This window comes from Eubalaena glacialis, chromosome 12 (assembly GCF_028564815.1).
Source record: "Eubalaena glacialis isolate mEubGla1 chromosome 12, mEubGla1.1.hap2.+ XY, whole genome shotgun sequence".
NCBI lineage: Eukaryota > Metazoa > Chordata > Mammalia > Artiodactyla > Balaenidae > Eubalaena > Eubalaena glacialis.
In genome coordinates, this window is record NC_083727.1 from 22,627,911 (window position 1) to 22,645,926 (window position 18,016).

Sequence of the window (18,016 nt, forward strand, 5' to 3'; positions counted from 1 at the left end):
TGAATGCTGAAAATATTTCAGCCTCTATTACCCATATTATTAGATGCTATTGTACATAAGTACCTTACTTGAAATAACACTATAATTATTTTCTTTCTTTGAAGGCCTCTGAAATTTCAAATAAGAGGTAATTGGTTATCATAAACTGGAAATACTAAAACTAATAAATGTTCTACTTCTGAATTATTTTTTATCAGATGTACATTTCTACCCAGTCTGCTATATTACAGTTTTAACTACAGAAAAAAAAGAAGACTGTCCACTAGAGCTAAAGACATAATTTAAATGTGCTACTCGATTGAAATGTTTCTCTCCTACCTACTGATTTCATTTCTCTACCAGACAGTCAAAACAGAGAGCAAGAGAAAAGATGTTACATTTTCTGCAAGACTTTGTCAGCGTTACCTTTGATCATTCACAATACTTCTCCTCACTTTAATCTTGTCCTCTCCCGTGCTCAGGTGAAAACTAAAAATACAAATAAGTACATTCATTATTAACTTCATCTGCTGCACGATCAACAACAAAATTTGAGGACGTGAGAGAAAGAGGCAGAAAGGACATTCTAAGTCAGTGTTTGCAAATGTGTGTTCTGAGGTCCTAGTTCTTTCATATGCCTGAGACAAAACAGCTCCATGGCCAAATAAATAAAGCTTGACAGCTACGTGCCTTCCCTCTCTCTCTCTCTAAGATTCATGATGCATATCAGTACACGAAAGAACCTGAGATGCTTGGCTATACAGAAACTTGCTTCAGTTTGTTTAATAATTTAGCTCCTGAACTAATTTGACTTTTTGATCCCTTTTGCTGTGTTATTACATCTCTTAGGTTCACAGAAAACATGTTTAGGGTTCATCAAATACACTTTAGAAACTAATTTAAGTATAAAACTGTAAAAACAAGGTGCAGAGGAAGACAGGTAAATGACATTATCTGCTAGAGATTCAGTGGAGTGTTCAAATATAAGATTAGTGGAAGATAATTTTGAAAAGCCAAGTTGCAATCAGACTGTAGATGTCTTATCTTGTAGAAAAATGGTCTCCAAACTGGGGTGCATGCAACCCAGGGGGTGCTCTAGATGATCTACTGGGGTGTGAGAAGCAACTAACAGAACTTCCATTTATATTTAATTATCCTCTCAGTTTATGATACATTATAACATAATATATTGGTTAAGTAATATACACACATGCATATATACAATTCATTTAAAATCACAAATATATTTTGGAAGTACAAACTACATTTTTAAAAATGATTGGGATCTACAATCAAAATTTTTAAAACCATTGCTGCATCATTGAAGTTTTCGTGCAAAGAAATGATATAATATAGAGTTGTTTTAGAAAGATTATGAATATGGTGTGTATGTCTGTACTTACATGTATGTGTGTGCAGGAATAACCAGAGAGAGAGGGGGAGAGAGAGAGGGAGACAGAAGTATTAAATTAGACACTACTTTTTATTTCTCAATTTATTCTGTCATTTACCTGATATTAACCACATAAACAGTATAGTTCCAATTCTGGAAGGTTGAATTGAGCTGAAAATACAATAGAAAAGGATAAGTTTGAGTAATACTTTTAAAAAATTTTTTAAAAGAATTTAAATCCAGTTTCTTCTCTCCCATAAAGTGTTACTGAAATAAGACCCTGGGAAAATTCCGAAGAGCTAGAGCAGTGAAAGAAAGTACAGATAACAGTTACTGGATCACTGTATGCCAAGAACCTTACAAATGTTATTTCCTTCATTCTCACAACAACTAATGAGATAGGTATTATCTGCACTGCCCTCCCACCCATTACACGAAGAAACTGAGCTTCATAGAGATGAAATAGCTTGACCAAGCTGCAACTAAGAAGTAGCAGATCCCAGATTGGAACCCAAGTCTGGGCTGTCTGCAAATGCTATACTTTCGTCTCTAGCCCATATTATAAAGGGCTTTCTCTGTAATGGGCCTTCAAATTAGCTGTAACACTGAAAACTTAGCTGCAACAGGGTACACAGGGAAGAGGAGCACAATACACACCTTCCATATTCTTCATTCAACAAACACTGAAATGCATTAACATATGTTTTTCTAGCAATTACCTTCTCATAAGAATATTAGTAGTAAGAAAAATTATAAGTTAACAATATAAACCTTTAAAGAAACAAAAAAGTTCAACATTATGGGGAACTGTGTTATAACTGTTATGTGGTCATTTAAAAATTTTTATGGGTCTCAGCACCAGACTTTTTAATGAAGCAATGGATTCCTCTCAATATAAATAAAAACCTCCCATATGCATTGTCTAATACAATCACAAAACACCATTTCTTTACTGACACTAAATTCTCTTACTTATATATTTCCTCCAAAGAGTTTTTTAGGTCTTGTTTCATACACACATTTAGCCTTCCTTGTAAGCATTTTTAAAATGAATGTAAATTCTAGGAAATTCTGGCAAGAAGCATTAAATTATTTTTAAATTACAAATAGTAATAATATGAAACAGGGAAACCACTTATATTTTCCTGTTATCAAATATCTGCTCTGCTATCTTACACCTTAACGGAAAAGTGTCCATTAAAGTTTAGCTTCAGATAAAAATGATGTTATGTTGAAAACCATGCATGAAATAAACATAAATGTAAAATTATACCTTGTCTAAAGCACAGACTTTCCAATGAATGCTAATTTACAGAATTAATAATATTAGAAGTGGTTCCTTTGAGAATGAAAATAAAGAATTTTATATTTTGACTAACACAACATTGTAAATCAACGATACTTCAATAAAATAAATTTAAAAAATAGAAGTTTACTTTTGAAAACATTCTGACTTTAAAAAAGCAGAGAGAAGAATGCTGGAAAGAAAACAAGATGCAAGATTATACTCATTCAGTAAAGCCCTTTCTTGCCTTTAAAAATAAGACTATGTTTTCCTACCATTCTTCAAATATCTATCTATATCAATATCTATCTACATATAAACATATATATGTGTGTATAAAGTATTATCACCACTACCTCTCATTGTATGGTTTAATTTTCTTTTGCTACCAAGGACACATTTATTAGACAGCTACCATGTACGAAAACCCATTTTTCTTACTTCAGAATGTATACCCAAATGACAAATGACTTTTTTCACAAAAATTGTCTGAACTGTAGTAGTACATAAAAACAGTACACGGTCCCACAGTATGCTGCAGATAGGAAATAAAATAATAGAAAAAATAGAAACCTATGGAAAGTTAAATTTTTGATATTGTTATAGAGAAGAAGAAAATTTTTTTAATCCTTAGGCTGTATTTGTAAGAAAAATAAGAAAATAAAATGCTTAGGGTTTTTTTAATTGGAAATTACCAAAATTTTCACCAATAGAATACTGGTTAAATCAATTATAACCCAAATATCCATCAGCAGAAAATTTGTTAAATAAATGACTAGAGAGCCACATAATGGAATACTGTACCCTGTTTTTTTTAAAAAAGATAAGGACGGTCTCTGTGTACTGATATTGCAAATCTGGCAATAACAAAAATAAGTACAGTGTGGAATGGTGTGTGCAATATGCTACTTTTAATATAAAAGGAAAAAATAAGAATGTATAGTCATTTTCTTTTACATTCACAAGCAAGTTCTTGAAAAACCCAAGAAAAACTAACAGTGATTTCTGTGCAGACAGGTTGGCCTCCAGGCAGATGAGTGTCAAGGATGGTGAAAGATATTCATGATATGTCTTTTTATACTTAGTGGTTTTTGAATCAAACACTCAATTAAATAAAAAAATAAGAAATGTATTTTTAAAAACAGTGCTGAACAAATGAATTAATTCACTGCTTGTTCCAGCCAACACCTGAAGATAGGGCCCATCTCCCAGTCTCTGTGGGAGGGTAGGAGCCTAACTTCGATAGGTACCAGTTAGCAACCCCAGAAGGATTTCTTATGGACCAACCACCCCTCCCACTATTTTGTAATTTTTCACTTTCCTGACTCTGTTCAAGCCCCTGCCATTCCTCCTCCCTCCACCCTCACTGTTCCTTTAAAACCCGCAGTCACAGCTGCACAAATCAGAATGGGGCTCAGCACGTTCTCCTCCTGTCAGTGGTTACTGAATAAAATCTGCTTTCACTGCTTTAAAAAAACAAAACAAAAACAAAGTGCTGAAAATGTATGGATATAACAGTAAATAAAGATACCTCTCAAAATACTTTTCCATTTGTGGGGCACCTTTCTTATTTGACATAATAGTCTATTAGGCTCAGTTTCTTGTCCTTATTCAAATGGATCTCTCTTTCTATTCAGAAGTGCAATATCTCACTTATATATCTATACATACATTTATAATGAATAGTATCTATGTTTCAGTATGATCTGTGGATTCAGTTAGACAGTAGAGTCTTTTCCAGATTTCCAGAGATTAAAGGTTTAACGCCAATAAAGAAATTTTACAATTCACTTACCCATTCGGCCACCTTGCTCTGTACTTTTACCTCGGGGTGACGAAGGATGTTTTGAATCTCTATGAAAATTCTATAAATAATTCCATCTGTCCATTGGAAATAAGATTTAGCCCATTAATTGTATTTTACAGTCATATACTTATCAACTTATATTTACAAGGACATGATTTCATACAATTTAAAAGAAACGCCTTCTACATAGGTACAGAAAATTTACAAGATATTTTAACTTCATTCTCATTGACCTTTGCAACTTCTTAGAAATAGTTATCATTTAGTTTACTCTTATGAAGTCATTGCTTCTAAATTATCACCTGCATATGTTTCTTCGTATTTTTCAATTTGATAGAATTCTATCTCCTTTATGTAAAATGGTGATTTTTCAGGTACAATTTGATTTCTTGTAACAAAAAATTATCCTTTTTTTCTATATTATGAAGAATGATAGTTTGGAATGTGAAAACTTGAGTAAGATGATGGGCAGAACTTAATTTGGAAAAGAACAGGCATCACATATTTTTGGCCCACAGCCCCTTATCATCTCTGTCCTCTTTCCCCTCTCCACTAAAGCAATTACTTCCTACTAAGTTATTGGGTTGTATTTCACCAGATTTTTAATCAAAATTCTATAAATGTAGTCATTTGTATCCAGTGAAGGGGGAAAAAAGAAAGAATATTTGCAGATGGAATTTTAACTGGACTCACTTGCTTTTAAAAGAAAATCCTATGTCAGAAGGAGGTTCAGCTTTTTTTGGCGGGGTGGCAGGGTGCAATCTTTAAAGTAGTCTGCCGTATATATATATATATATATTTTTTTTCTTTCTTTCTTTTTTAAATGAAAATCAAACTGACCAGCCAGGGTTTGCTAAATCTCTCTCTATGTGTGTTATAGGGTACCTTACTAAAAGTAGCTAATCAGAAAAGAACTTTTTAAATATGGTAGATTATATAGAGAAAAAAATATTGATTCTTCATTATTGTCAATCAATCATCTGTCTTCATGCTTACAAACATGAGAAAAATATGCATAGAAAATGTAAAAGTATATAATTAAAACAATGGGAAATAGATTTAATGAAGATTTGGGGGAGGTAGTAGATAAAAGTGCAAAAGTATGCCTCTGGGAACTCCCAAATCTACCAAAATGCAAATTCCAGTCACACTCCTAAAGGAATGTTTTTCCACTACAGGGGTCAGAAACTCATGCTAAAATAAATCGCCACTCCCAGGTGTAATAATATAAATCTATGAAATTGGTACAAGTCCAAGGATATTTAGTTTAATTTATGCATACTATTATTCCAGCTTCTAAAACTCTTCAGGTATTTTAATGATCCTGACCTCATGTTCCTTTAAAAAATATTCTGACTGAAAAATAATTCCAGGAGTATATTTAAAATAAATGATAATAATTCAGAGCAAAAAACAAAAAAAAAACCCTTTTACACTGTAGCTCTCATCATATCAAATCATGGACATTCTGAATGAACGAGAGGAAATTCAAGTTGCAGAAGTCCAGGATTCTATACTGATGTCAGGATCCGAGGGATATTTTGGGCATGTTCCCCGGTGCCAATAAAGTAACTGACAAGCTACCACTAGATGGAGACCTAAAGCATGTGTTTATGTTAGGAGTTGTATTCCTTCCCTCTCAGGAGAATCCTGCAAAATACTAAAAATCAGTATTTTTAATCATTCACATTTCTGAAATTTTATGGAAGCATCCAAATGCTTAAGATGTTTTTCTTTAAATTTAAAATATTTCCACACTTTTTTCCCAATTCAGTTTTTATAAATAAGAAAGACATTACATATCAGAGTCAGCCTAAATCAGTTTATAAATATGTGACTCTCCCTAGAGTCACATTGCTTATGCTAAATAAAATATGTGAATATACCAAAGAACCTACCCCTAAGTGTTAGAGATTCTCCGGTGCTGTGGATCGTTTTCCAGTAGTCTCTCTTCATAAGCCTCAGAATGAGGTATTTATATATTTAGCAAAAATTATTCAATAGTGTCTACTGGTTATACTTATTTAAACTTTTTGGATAATGTAGTCAACAAGTAATCCTAAGAAATGTCCAAGAATGAATTGTCAAAGCAAGATAAAATGTCCACTGGAGGGGACATTTTGGACGGCAGTGAAATAATTCTCTCAAGCATTGCCATTACAGAGAACGCACAACTAAGATACACTGATGCAGGCTTTTCCCTGTCCTCCTAGTAGTCAAGTTGCCTTCTCCTATAGATGTAACAACTCACGTTGTGTCTCAGTAGAAAAGCTATTCACAAATCTTCATATGTTCCAGACACTTCAAAAGATGTATTGTCCTACTAATGACATCCAAGCCTGAAGAATTTGTGATAGACTTTTTTCCAATTAGATAACTCGTCCAGCCACACAAAACTTCAAAGTAGAAACCATTGCTTGCCATAACAGATGTGGTATCAAAACATGTTCCTGTCTGTAGATCTTTCTCCAATTATCTTTCCCTTTTTTTATTTTCTTAACACTCTCCTGAGAGTTTCTTGAAAGATATAGAAATGACAGACACTACTTTATTCTCCATTCAAGGGTATGAAATATAGGTTTGAAAAGGTAGGCTTTAAAATATACATTAGAAAAGATAAATGTTAAAGTATAAACCAAATGTTATTTTAGATTCAAGATTATTTCTCTGAACTGGTGATGTGGCAATTATAGTATGACAGTGGCATTTATAATATGACTGGAGTCCTGTTCATCCTACACACATGATTTCTTTAAGATACTTGGCATATAAAGCTAGATTGATTGTTGGGTGCACACAAATATCCTGAGAGTGAATTTTTTTGAGTAGTCAAACGTATGTGAGAAACTAGAAGCAATGATACAATTTGCACTTGTAAGTTAGGTTTTTAGAACAATAATAAGGACTAACAAAGTTAGTTCCTTACTTGGATTGCTTGTGCTAACCTCACAAAAGTCTAATATTCAGCAGCAGTACAGTGATGTTTCAAGCATAGAACATATGATTTGGAATGGAAACAATGATTAGTCCAAGAGCTTTTCTTGGGAATGTAATGCAGAAGGCACAAAGGTTACTTGTAGGAATACCTAGATTATCTCTCATATACTGAAATATCTGTTTCTGAAAAGTAGCTTAGAAGATAAGATTTTCTTAGTATATAATCTGAAGTATCAGATAAAAATCCTATTGAAAAATAACAGAAAGAACTTTACACAGGGGGATAGGAACATTTTACAAAAGCCAGGAAGATAAATTTGATTGATATACTGAAAAAATATGTCTGATTGCCAAACAATCTCAATCCCTCTCCCTTCCGACACCAGCATGTCATGATTGACGAACTCAGTAAATCTCTTTAATAGTCCAGAGTTTAAAGGACTAGATAAGGTAGATAACAGATTTGATAGCTGTATATCTTTCTTACAGCGAACAAAACAGGGTTCCCTAATATATCAGATCATAGGCCTGAGAATGCTTACTACATCAGTTTCCCAAGGAATAAGAAAAGTATATTTGAAATTGTTGACGGTATGTGAATAACCTTAGATAGTCAAGGACATGACACTAAATCCCATTTATTCACAAGGTAAACAAGAAATTCTCTTTTCAATTATTTCAAATTTGACTACACCAAAGAAAAAAAATCTTAATTACAGTGTGTCTCTAACCCTTTGTTACCCTCTCTTTTTAAAAAGATAATGAAGGCTTTAGGTGCTGAGATGTGAGAAGGCAGTAGGATATAGAGAGAATTCAACAGCATTGTTTTCATTACATTTATTTTCACTTTTCACTTCTATTTTAAAACAAGTAGTACTGGTTTCATTTTACAACAGTGATATTAATTTATTTATATGAATATAAATGTTTAAGTAAAAAGTGAGTCAATTTAGGGGAAAAAAACTATTAAATAAATAGTAGAGGTGGTTCAAGGATGTGGTAAAATTGTTCAGATGGTACATAAATTTGACTACACAATTTTGAGACTATTTCTACTACATGATGACTTTCAAATATTTTAAAATATTTTTAAGTGCTAGGATTACGTTTTTATTAAGAATGATCTGAATTAGATTTTTTTTTCTTTAAAGTGGCTAAGTCAAACCATTTTAACTGATTCTAACATTTGCTTGCTTTGTTGAAACTCCAGTGAAGGTTATGACGCAGAGAGAGATGGACTGAACAAGGCTCTCTTCAAGAATGTCAGAAATGACATGATTGAGTGAATACAGCTCCACTCCACCAAGTCAAGGACTCTGAAGCATCATATAAACGTTCTTGGGCAGCAGAGGATGTGCCAGTCCTAGAGGGAGAATGCCACAGAGGCTCTTTGTATGTTCATACAAAGAGTGAAATACTTAGTCAGAATTATAATATTCCCATCTACTGGCTGGGGTCCATGTGAAATATGCACTGGAAATTTCAGCTGCTGTTGCTTTCTTGGGGATTGTTGGAATTTTTGCTCCATCATAAATCTCCTTGGTGTAACTACCAGAATAACCATGAACACTTCCCTGAATCGATGTCTTTATATCCCTAATGAAATTTATATCTACGTTTCATGTAAAATATTCCATACTTCCAATTTAAATGTCCTTAAATGTACAGGAAGTTGATGTAACCCCCAAAGCCAAAAGAAAAAATGAACTATGTGGGTTTCTTTTCTCTGGGTTTTGGTCCCTGGTGATATACTACAGATGTCTTGGCCTTGCAAGTTAAATGATTGGGGTTGAGAAAATTCCTTTGTTTCTTTTTTTTTTTTTTAATTTATTTAATTTATTTATTTTTGGCTGTGTTGGGTCTTCATTGCTGCGTGTGGGCTTTCTCCAGTTGCAGCGAGCAGGGGCTACTCTTTGCTGTGGTGTGCGGGCTTCTCATTGTGGTGGCTTCTCTTGTTGCGGAGCACAAGCTCTAGGGACGTGGGCTTCAGTAATTGTGGCACTCAGGCTCAGTAGTTGTGGCTCGTGGGCTCTAGAGCGCAGGCTCTGTAGCTGTGGCACACAGGCTTAGTTGCTCCCCGACTTGTGGGATCTTCCCCGACCAGGGCTCGAACCCGTGTCCCCTGCATTGGCAGGCGGATTCTTAACCACTGCACCACCAGGGAAGTCCCCTCCTTTGTTTCTAATACCTCATATTTGAGAATACTACTGTGTTTGAAGCAATGGTGTGGTCACCTGATTGGAATTTCTCTTTTTTAGAAGAAACTGAAATCACTTACTCTGAATTACGAAAAGGCTATGCATTGTAGTTAATATAGGTAGCAGATTAAATAATAACTCAATTCACCTGGCATTTCTCCAGTTCATTTCTTATCTTATGTAACTGCTATATTTGCAAGTTACAAATAATATAAACAAAAACATATATATATAGAGGGAAAAAACAGGAGGTATTGGCAGTTACTTGAAGTTTTGTCAGTCGATAATTGATTTATGATTTAATTGATATACAATCACATTCTAACCATTATTCTTCAACAAATAAAAACAGAGAGCAAAGTATTACCATATAAAAATGATTTAACTGTCACAAATGTTTGAACATAAAGTTGGCCTTAGTGAGAAATTAAATTACTAAAATTATTTAGTTTTCTGAGATTATAAAATGCTTTAAAAACTAGTTTCCTTAGAGAATAATCTGACAGAATGTGATGAATATTTTTCTTCTCAGATCTCTAGTATAATGCAAATTAATTCCTTTAAATTAATGCCTTTCTCTTAAAGCTTCCTTTGAAAGAAATTTTAGCTAAAAGCGCAGAAGCGTGGCACTAGAAACGTACTCATTCCATTGGTCATTAGAATGGGGAACTCAAGGGAGTCAAGTGATATTTATTTTACTAGTCTTACAAATGTACAAATGTACCAATTGATTCTAACAATAGAAACTTTGTTGGAACATTAGATACTTCCACCCTTAGAATACAATTTTTCATCAAGTCAGACATACTACAAATATAAAAGATAATGATTTCTTACCATTCCTTTGTTTATCGGTTCTATTAGTAACAGGCATGTTAGTGGTGACAGTGGGTGGTGTAGTACTAGGAGAGTTTACAGTAGCTGGTAATAAAGATGAGAAAGATGTAATTTTGCAAGGAGCACATGAAAGTTAATATGGATGAGCAATCTAAGGTTAATGCATGAAAATATATAGAGGAGGAATGGTAACCATTTCTTGCCACTAAACACAAGTCCCAAGGTTATAATGCATAAAATGAAGCAACGCTTTCTACGGCACATTAAGAATCTGTTCCCATGGCCTTTCATGCCATATTGTATAAGAGTCTGGAACCGGCACAAAGGGAATGGAGGAAGAACATTTAGATTCTAGATCTAGGTTTGCCATCAAGAGGCTGATGACCACACAGCAAATGACTAAACCTTATCCAGAACTCAGTCTGCTAAGTTTGTAAAAAGAAAGGTTAGAGAAGGAAGCCTGTACAGCACCTGTCAGCTTGAAAATTATCTAAAGTCAGTCTTTCTGATATACTGAGACTAGCAAAATAAAATCTCAGGGGAAAATGCACTTCTCCTAGAGAAGGTAAATGTAAAGAAAAACAAAAGAGAATGAAATGTATAGATGAAATCAATCATCTAAAGATCCCAAAAACTTTACTACACACTGATGGATAAAATGGATTTCATAAGGGCAAGTCATACAGGAGGGACTTTTCAAAACAGTATGTCAAGGCTATGCTTCTGATATTACTAAAACTCTCAAAGATTAAACCCTTATGTAATGCTTTAATACCTTTCCAAGAAATTCTGGAGGAACAATGTAAGTAGTAAAATAACTATACACATAATTTTCCTTTAGTTTATCTTAGGAGTATATTTGTATAAGATGTACCTTTCTATGTACAATAACCATTTGTTACGTATTTCTCTTAATTAGAAAAAAATTACCTAAATTTAAAACATTTCAGTGATTATAAAAAGACTTACCTTCTGAAGGCTCTTTAGAAAATATTGAATTCCTTATTCAAAATGTGTATTCTTAACTAAAATAATTTTCCATTCCAAAGTAATACATAACACTTAAGAATGGGGATTCTTTTTGAAAGTCTTTTATATTTTTAAATTATGAACAATCAGTTATATTTATTTAATGCAAAATACATCAATGAATATGAAAATGCTTTTTGGTCATTTAGGACATAGGGGGAAAAAAAGCTGGGCATCTAGTCCTTTGACCCAAGGAATCATTCCTACCTCAGATTAAAAGAAAAAAACAAAATAAAAATTAAAAAAAAAATCGTCACACCTTGAGTTAAGCAAAACTAAGGCTCTTTTCTATTTCATATAACTATTTTAAAACTACACTGAGTTCATAGAAAGAAGCTACTTAATGACTTTATTTTCTTAAGGTATTCATCAATAATAATATCAAGAAATAATGTCTCAGAAAGAAAACAAAGATAATAATGAATTACACCCCTTCTCCCTGCCTACTCTACTCCCGCACTGGAGCAACAGAAGAGAGCTTAGGTTTCTATTCCTTCAATCTCACTTCTAACCCCGATCACTTTCATGTTATGATCCTCTTAATAAAAGATCCCGCTTTACAAAAGGCATGGTCATGATTCTTAATGTGGCACATAGAAATGCTACTTCAAAAAGAAGTATATAATAGAATAAATGGATGAAAATGGGTCATGGGTAATCAGAAGAAGCGTGATAAAATTAAAGCAAAATATATTATTATTTTAAAATCTATGTGACTATGGATTATTTAGCATGCAACCATTCAGTACGTAATATATATACTGACCATAGTATAGTCATTATGCATTATAATAATTAATAAAAGTACATTCATATTAGTTCAAACTATTTTTATCTTACAAACTATTCATACATTCAAACTTATCATACATTCAAACTTATCATACATTCAAACTATTTTCATCTTAATATTGAAGTTACATTGCACATCATAAATTGCCTCATGGCGTTGTCTCAACTAACTATTCAACTTAATTTTTCCCCTTGTTTTTTAAACATGAATACTTTTTCAAAATATTGTATGGCTATATTATACTGGACAATATTCTTGAGACCAAATCGAGGGAAAAAATGAAGTCAACCTTTCCTAATAGCATATAATCATTCACATTTAAAAAACTCAGTGCTTTATGAAATGTGGTCATACAGTGTGCGAATGCATTCCTTCTCTACACTGCACACCCACACAACTAAAACACATCCAGAAATTCTTCTGGTTTGCTGGTTTCTGGCTTCTCAAGTGAAAAGATAAAATTCAAAACAATGACAACTACATTTTCCAAAATAGCAAGTAGGAAACAGAGACTCCAGAGGACGATGTTGACTCCCTACCTTGGCAAAGGGTCCCCAAATCTGCACAGCTGGCTACTTCTGCTGCCGGGAGCGGGATCAGGTAGGAACCTCGATCAACAAAGAAAGATTGTACAAATTTGACTTATGATTTAATTATAGTAACCCTCCCAAAATATCATGAATCATCTGGTTGGTGTAATAGGAGCAACCCTGGAAGAGTCCACCAGTAATATTCCAACATCAAGAAAGTCTCTAAAGATCTTTATGTATCAATTTCCACAAATGTAAAATCAAGCTACTGAAATCTCCCTCAAAATCTTTAACTCAATCTACTGGCCCCATGCACACATGAAAGGAAAATAAGTGCTACTGCCCCTTAAAGTGTGAATAAAAAGTTCAGGGCCTTTTCGCATAATAAATTATAAGGCTTTGGTGGAAATTCATACAAATGAAATAATAAGAACATCAAAGATAAGTTTCAAAAGTGAACTTTTGAACTTGGATGTTACTAACACTCATAAAATGCAAGTTTTTGGTTCATAGGCACTAGCACATGTTAGCTGCAATTCCAGAAATAAGTTTCCGTGACTGGAAACTTATTGGTCTCTGTGTCTTTTTATTTCAAGCTTTGCCTGACTCATCCTCAGCAGTAAACAAATTTTGAGCTGATTTTCTAGTAGGAGTAGTGGATTTTTCTCTGTTGCACTAAATCTCCCTCTGGCTATTAACAGACTTTTACCAACAGGTTGAGGCTGAGGAAGATAGGCTAAACTTATCGCAAAGCATATTGTACTATGAATAAAGACAGAAGAATAAATACAAATATATATACATGCACACACATACACACATATATTTAATTTTTAAAGAACATTTCTATAATAGTGACTACGTTCTAATGTTTAAACATTTTCCAAACTTTCCTGTGGGAATGGTACATGAAGGCAGAGCAGGTACATGAGCCAACAAAAGATGTCTAATTAGGTTAATTGTGTGCATAATTAGAAAGCATCCCAGCAATTTAGCAGCATCTCAGGAGTCGTGGTTTCTTCATTCTTGATTGCCTCAGGCAGCTGGCCCAAGGAAGGAATCATGTTATCTCAGAAAGACTCAACCCTGCGGCCTCCAGCAGGTCTGCCATGTTAACTGGCAAGAAGATCTCATCACAGACCTTTACATGTTCATCCAATAAACATTCACTCACTGTTTAAAGTGTGTGAGACACAGAGGCTAGAAGAATGCTCTAAAACAATGCCTCTGCTCTCAGAGAGGCATGAATGGGAGATGGCTTCACAGTTCTCTGAGTGATATAGATGCATAGTGGCCAAAAGGAAGATGTGACCAGCAGTTTGGTGAGAAGGGTGAATAGGAAATCCATTACAAAGATTAACCGGAAATATGAGTGGTCACTATACTGATCAGGGGAGAAGAGACTAGAGATGGTTATTACTAGCAGACAGAATTACTGAAACATATACCAAGAAGGCAGTGAAATGGTCCGGGAACCCAGATGGCATGGCATTACTGGAATAGGACATTTATAGCAAATTGGTAGGAATGATCAGATATATAGGTAATGGACAGCTTGTGGAGGGCTTTGTAGAACGCAGGCACTATGAGTCCCCAGACTTTGTGTCTTTCTTCCAATGGCATATCCCACACACATAGTAGGTGGGTCCTCTGAATAAATTATTGAATGCAATATGAACGACTGCGAACATTTTGAACTCTTTCTTGAAGTAAATGGGAAAAAAGTGAAAGGGAGCTTGGTGAGAAAATTGACTTAAATTTAAAAACAATCACATTTGAGGCTCCATAACTAACTAAAAGACAGGCGATACAAGAAGCATGAATAATACCAATAATTCAGGCTTGATATCGTAAGTACAGTGAGGATAGACAGAAAGAGATGGATACAAGACATTTGAAGATGGAATATATAGGATTTATTTAGTGACTAACTGGAGAACAGAGAAAGAAAGGGAAGAATAGAAGAATTTTTCTGGTTTCCAACTTGAGAAATTGGTACACAACGATCTCATAACAGGACATAGTAAATACTGGAAGGAAAGCAAACTTAGGTGGGGTGGGCTAAACAGTACATCCAGTAATAGGAACTGAGGTACCTGTGTGACATCTGGTACACGGTGTACGTGTTTTTGTAAGAGGCCTAGCCAGGAAGGACTCCACAGAAGCTATAGATGTGTCTGGGATCACCTGAGCTAGAAGATTTGATGGAACCATAGATATTCCTATATTTAAGTTTCAGATTTAAAAAAAAAACAAGCTATAGATTTGAGAAGACAAAAATAGCTCTTGTAGAAGGTGATTTTACAGAATTCAAGTGAACAAAGTTTCATGGAGGGTGTGGCCACCATCAAGTATACAGAAAGGTCCAGAATGATAAAGACTGAGAAGACCCTTCACTTTGCACTGGAATTTTGACAAGAGCTCTACAGAAATTCTCTTCAGTAGCGTGGGAATCATGCACTCTAGATTTCCAATGTTTGAGAAGTGAATGCAAAAATAGGAAGCTTGGCTACGAAAGGAAGCAGAGATGGGCGGGCGGGGCAGGGGGTGGTGGTGGTGTGTGTTTCCGATTAAAAACTTAATCTGTGTACTATGGAGAAAGAGCACGTGAGGAGGCAGAAGTTGAAGCCAGCCTAGAATTTGATCTTGAATGTTTACTGCCCATTATTCCTTCCCATTATGCCCCCTTCTTGCATGACCTTACTTCTCCTTTAGGTATTTATATTTTAGTAAGGAACTTCTGAAAACTAAAAAGCTTTTAAAACTCAGAATGACTGAGGAAATCTCAGCCACTATAACATGCAAGAGAGGAGACCCTTGGACTGAGTTTTTGTGCTTCTCAAATTCCACACAATGTTGGCAGACAAAGGCTCCTAAGGCCACTTCCGGCACTGATACAATATCTCTGGAAGACAAAGGGAGATAAGGGGACAGCATTGTGGGAAAGCAAGTTTTCAGGCTAACTACATTTCCACTGCAGATATCAAAGAGCTGAGAGGTGGAAATAAGGAGAGAAAATCAGGAGAGTTAGGATTTAGAGTAAGATATTTAACAATTTTCTTTAACATTTCATCAGTTTCGTTGTATGGTAAGCAAGTCTAAATTTCATCATGTGACATGCTTGTTATGGAAAATTGTAACATTTACTTCTCAGTATTAAACTATCAGTTGTTCCCTCTTGGGTACTTTTAGTTTAGCAAAGTGACATTGCTTTATAAATACTTTATGAACACTATTTTATGATGATTCAGTATAGCAACAGAAATTAAATTTGAAGCATGTTTCAGTGAAAATGGTTTGAATACAAGTGACAAATTTAATTAGAAAGGTCCAGAATATTGATAAATGAAAACTTACATTACAAATATACCAAATTACATAAACAAATACATAAAATATTAAAAATGTGCACAATCTTTTTATTTGTACCCAGTTCCATTTTCAGTATATCTGCATAGAAAAGTCATTCTCCCAATCAATTTTTCTAGGTGGACAGATTTACAAACCAGAAGATTGTTAAGGAAAAAGAGACAATTCTTTGTCTTGGCTATTAATATATTTATCATTAAGGAACTTTTTTCAGAATGTGACCTATGTATATTCACTGATATTTGTGGATACCAAATATTTAAAGGTATTTAAGGTTTAAAGGTATTCACTTAATATTAACTGCAAAATTTAAGGTTTAAAGGTATTCACTTAATATTAACTGCAAAATTTAAAGACAAATTTCCTTAAAAAAAAAGTAATCTCTAAGAAAGGGCAGTTGATGAAAAGCTGTAAAGCTGTTAATCTTTCTTCTCTATCTTTTGTTCTTCCAAAATCTTGCTACTGAAAGGAGTCAATATTTACCCAAGTTGTAGCGAAAAAAGACTGAGTAGCCAATAACCCATCTCACACCCAACTTAATGACAATACAAATAACAGTTGACAGCGCTAAACTCTCATGTGAGTTGCACTAATAAGACAAATAATAATCCCTTTCAACTCCTTCTCTGCAGCTGTTACTAAATTGAATTAATTTTTTTTCATAAATATATTTAAAATAAAATTATTTTTGGATGCCATTTATGCTCATAAAGAGTTTGGGCATCTTCAAAGAATAACATCCTTTGTAAAGATAAGTGATTTCATCTTTATTATTTAAAAAAAAATCAGTCATCTAAAAATGTTACACTCAGTAATTTGTTAGGAATGAAAGGAAGGAGCCAATGGTGAATCAGAGTTTTATGGCTGTGAGGGACAAAACTGCAATAATTGAAAACGAAAGGGTAGGAATCCAGGAGTTGATGAAGCCTTGGTAATTAAGTATAAAATTTCAGAGAGGAAAACAACAGTCGGTCCAAATCCAGAAATTTCTAGAAAAGAATTAACATCAAACTTGGGTACTTGTGAACTGTGTCTTATCTCTACATCCACGGTGGTTAATAAATGGACGTGATTAATAAATGCTTGTTAAATAAATGTAATTTGTTTGAACTTAGACTCTTCATTGAGTTACACAGTAGCACTCAGGAAAGAGCAGTCATCAGTAAAATAAATATAACTGGTATAGAAGGCACTATCTGTACTTTGTGAAAACTGATGGACATTAGCCAGTATGTAAACTTGAATCATAATGCAGGCAAATACTTGCACTTATGATTAAAGAGTCCATTAGGGAAACTGTCTATCCATGGAGGTTATAAAACTCAGTATTGTTTAATAAAATTGTCCTAAGAAAAAGAATGATGATATAAAATGAAAAGGAATTGCTGCTAAATAAAGCATTTCTTTCTGAAAAGGACTGACAAGATTAACCATGATTTAAAAAAAAAAAACGTGCTGGAAATTGCCTAATTACGTATATTCCCTAACTATACTTAGAACAGCATAGGAAAACAAAAGTCCAATTATGAAATTACTAAAACATTTATTAATAAAATATTGATTTTATTAAGGTTAGGATATTTAATATTTGAAACAAACGACAGGATGCTTTAAGGTTAAATGCAGTCAGTTCTGTTCTACCATCCTATTTTCATATTAAAATTTACTTAGCAATAGATCTTTGGAAAATCTATTCATTTTCTATCACAAGTTGACTCTGGAATGAAAGCTCATATTTAACAGACATTGTCAAGCCAATGGAATGTTAGGCATGAAATTCTATTTTCCCATTGGCTACTGTACTGATCATTAGTTTTGGGAAATTACCATTACCATAAACAGCAAGCCACAGTGTTCTG

The 18,016-nt window shown here is 33.8% G+C and overlaps 1 protein-coding gene across 7 annotated transcripts in view; it reads right to left on the reverse strand.

Annotated features, from left to right (window-relative positions):
* ADGRG6 (adhesion G protein-coupled receptor G6) overlaps positions 1-18,016 on the reverse strand; it is a 135,636-nt gene that overhangs the window by 47,134 nt on the left and 70,486 nt on the right. For 6 of the 7 annotated variants that reach the window (XM_061207706.1, XM_061207705.1, XM_061207704.1 and 3 more), the window contains 4 exons: positions 12,798-12,866; positions 4,453-4,538; positions 1,491-1,543; positions 406-468 (listed from right to left, as the gene is read on the reverse strand). In XM_061207706.1, coding sequence (XP_061063689.1) covers positions 406-468; positions 1,491-1,543; positions 4,453-4,538; positions 12,798-12,866 — 271 coding nt within the window. Of the gene's footprint in view, positions 1-405; positions 469-1,490; positions 1,544-4,452; positions 4,539-10,436; positions 10,521-12,797; positions 12,867-18,016 lie in introns of all 7 variants that reach the window. The other variant, XM_061207710.1, reaches the window with a different exon arrangement.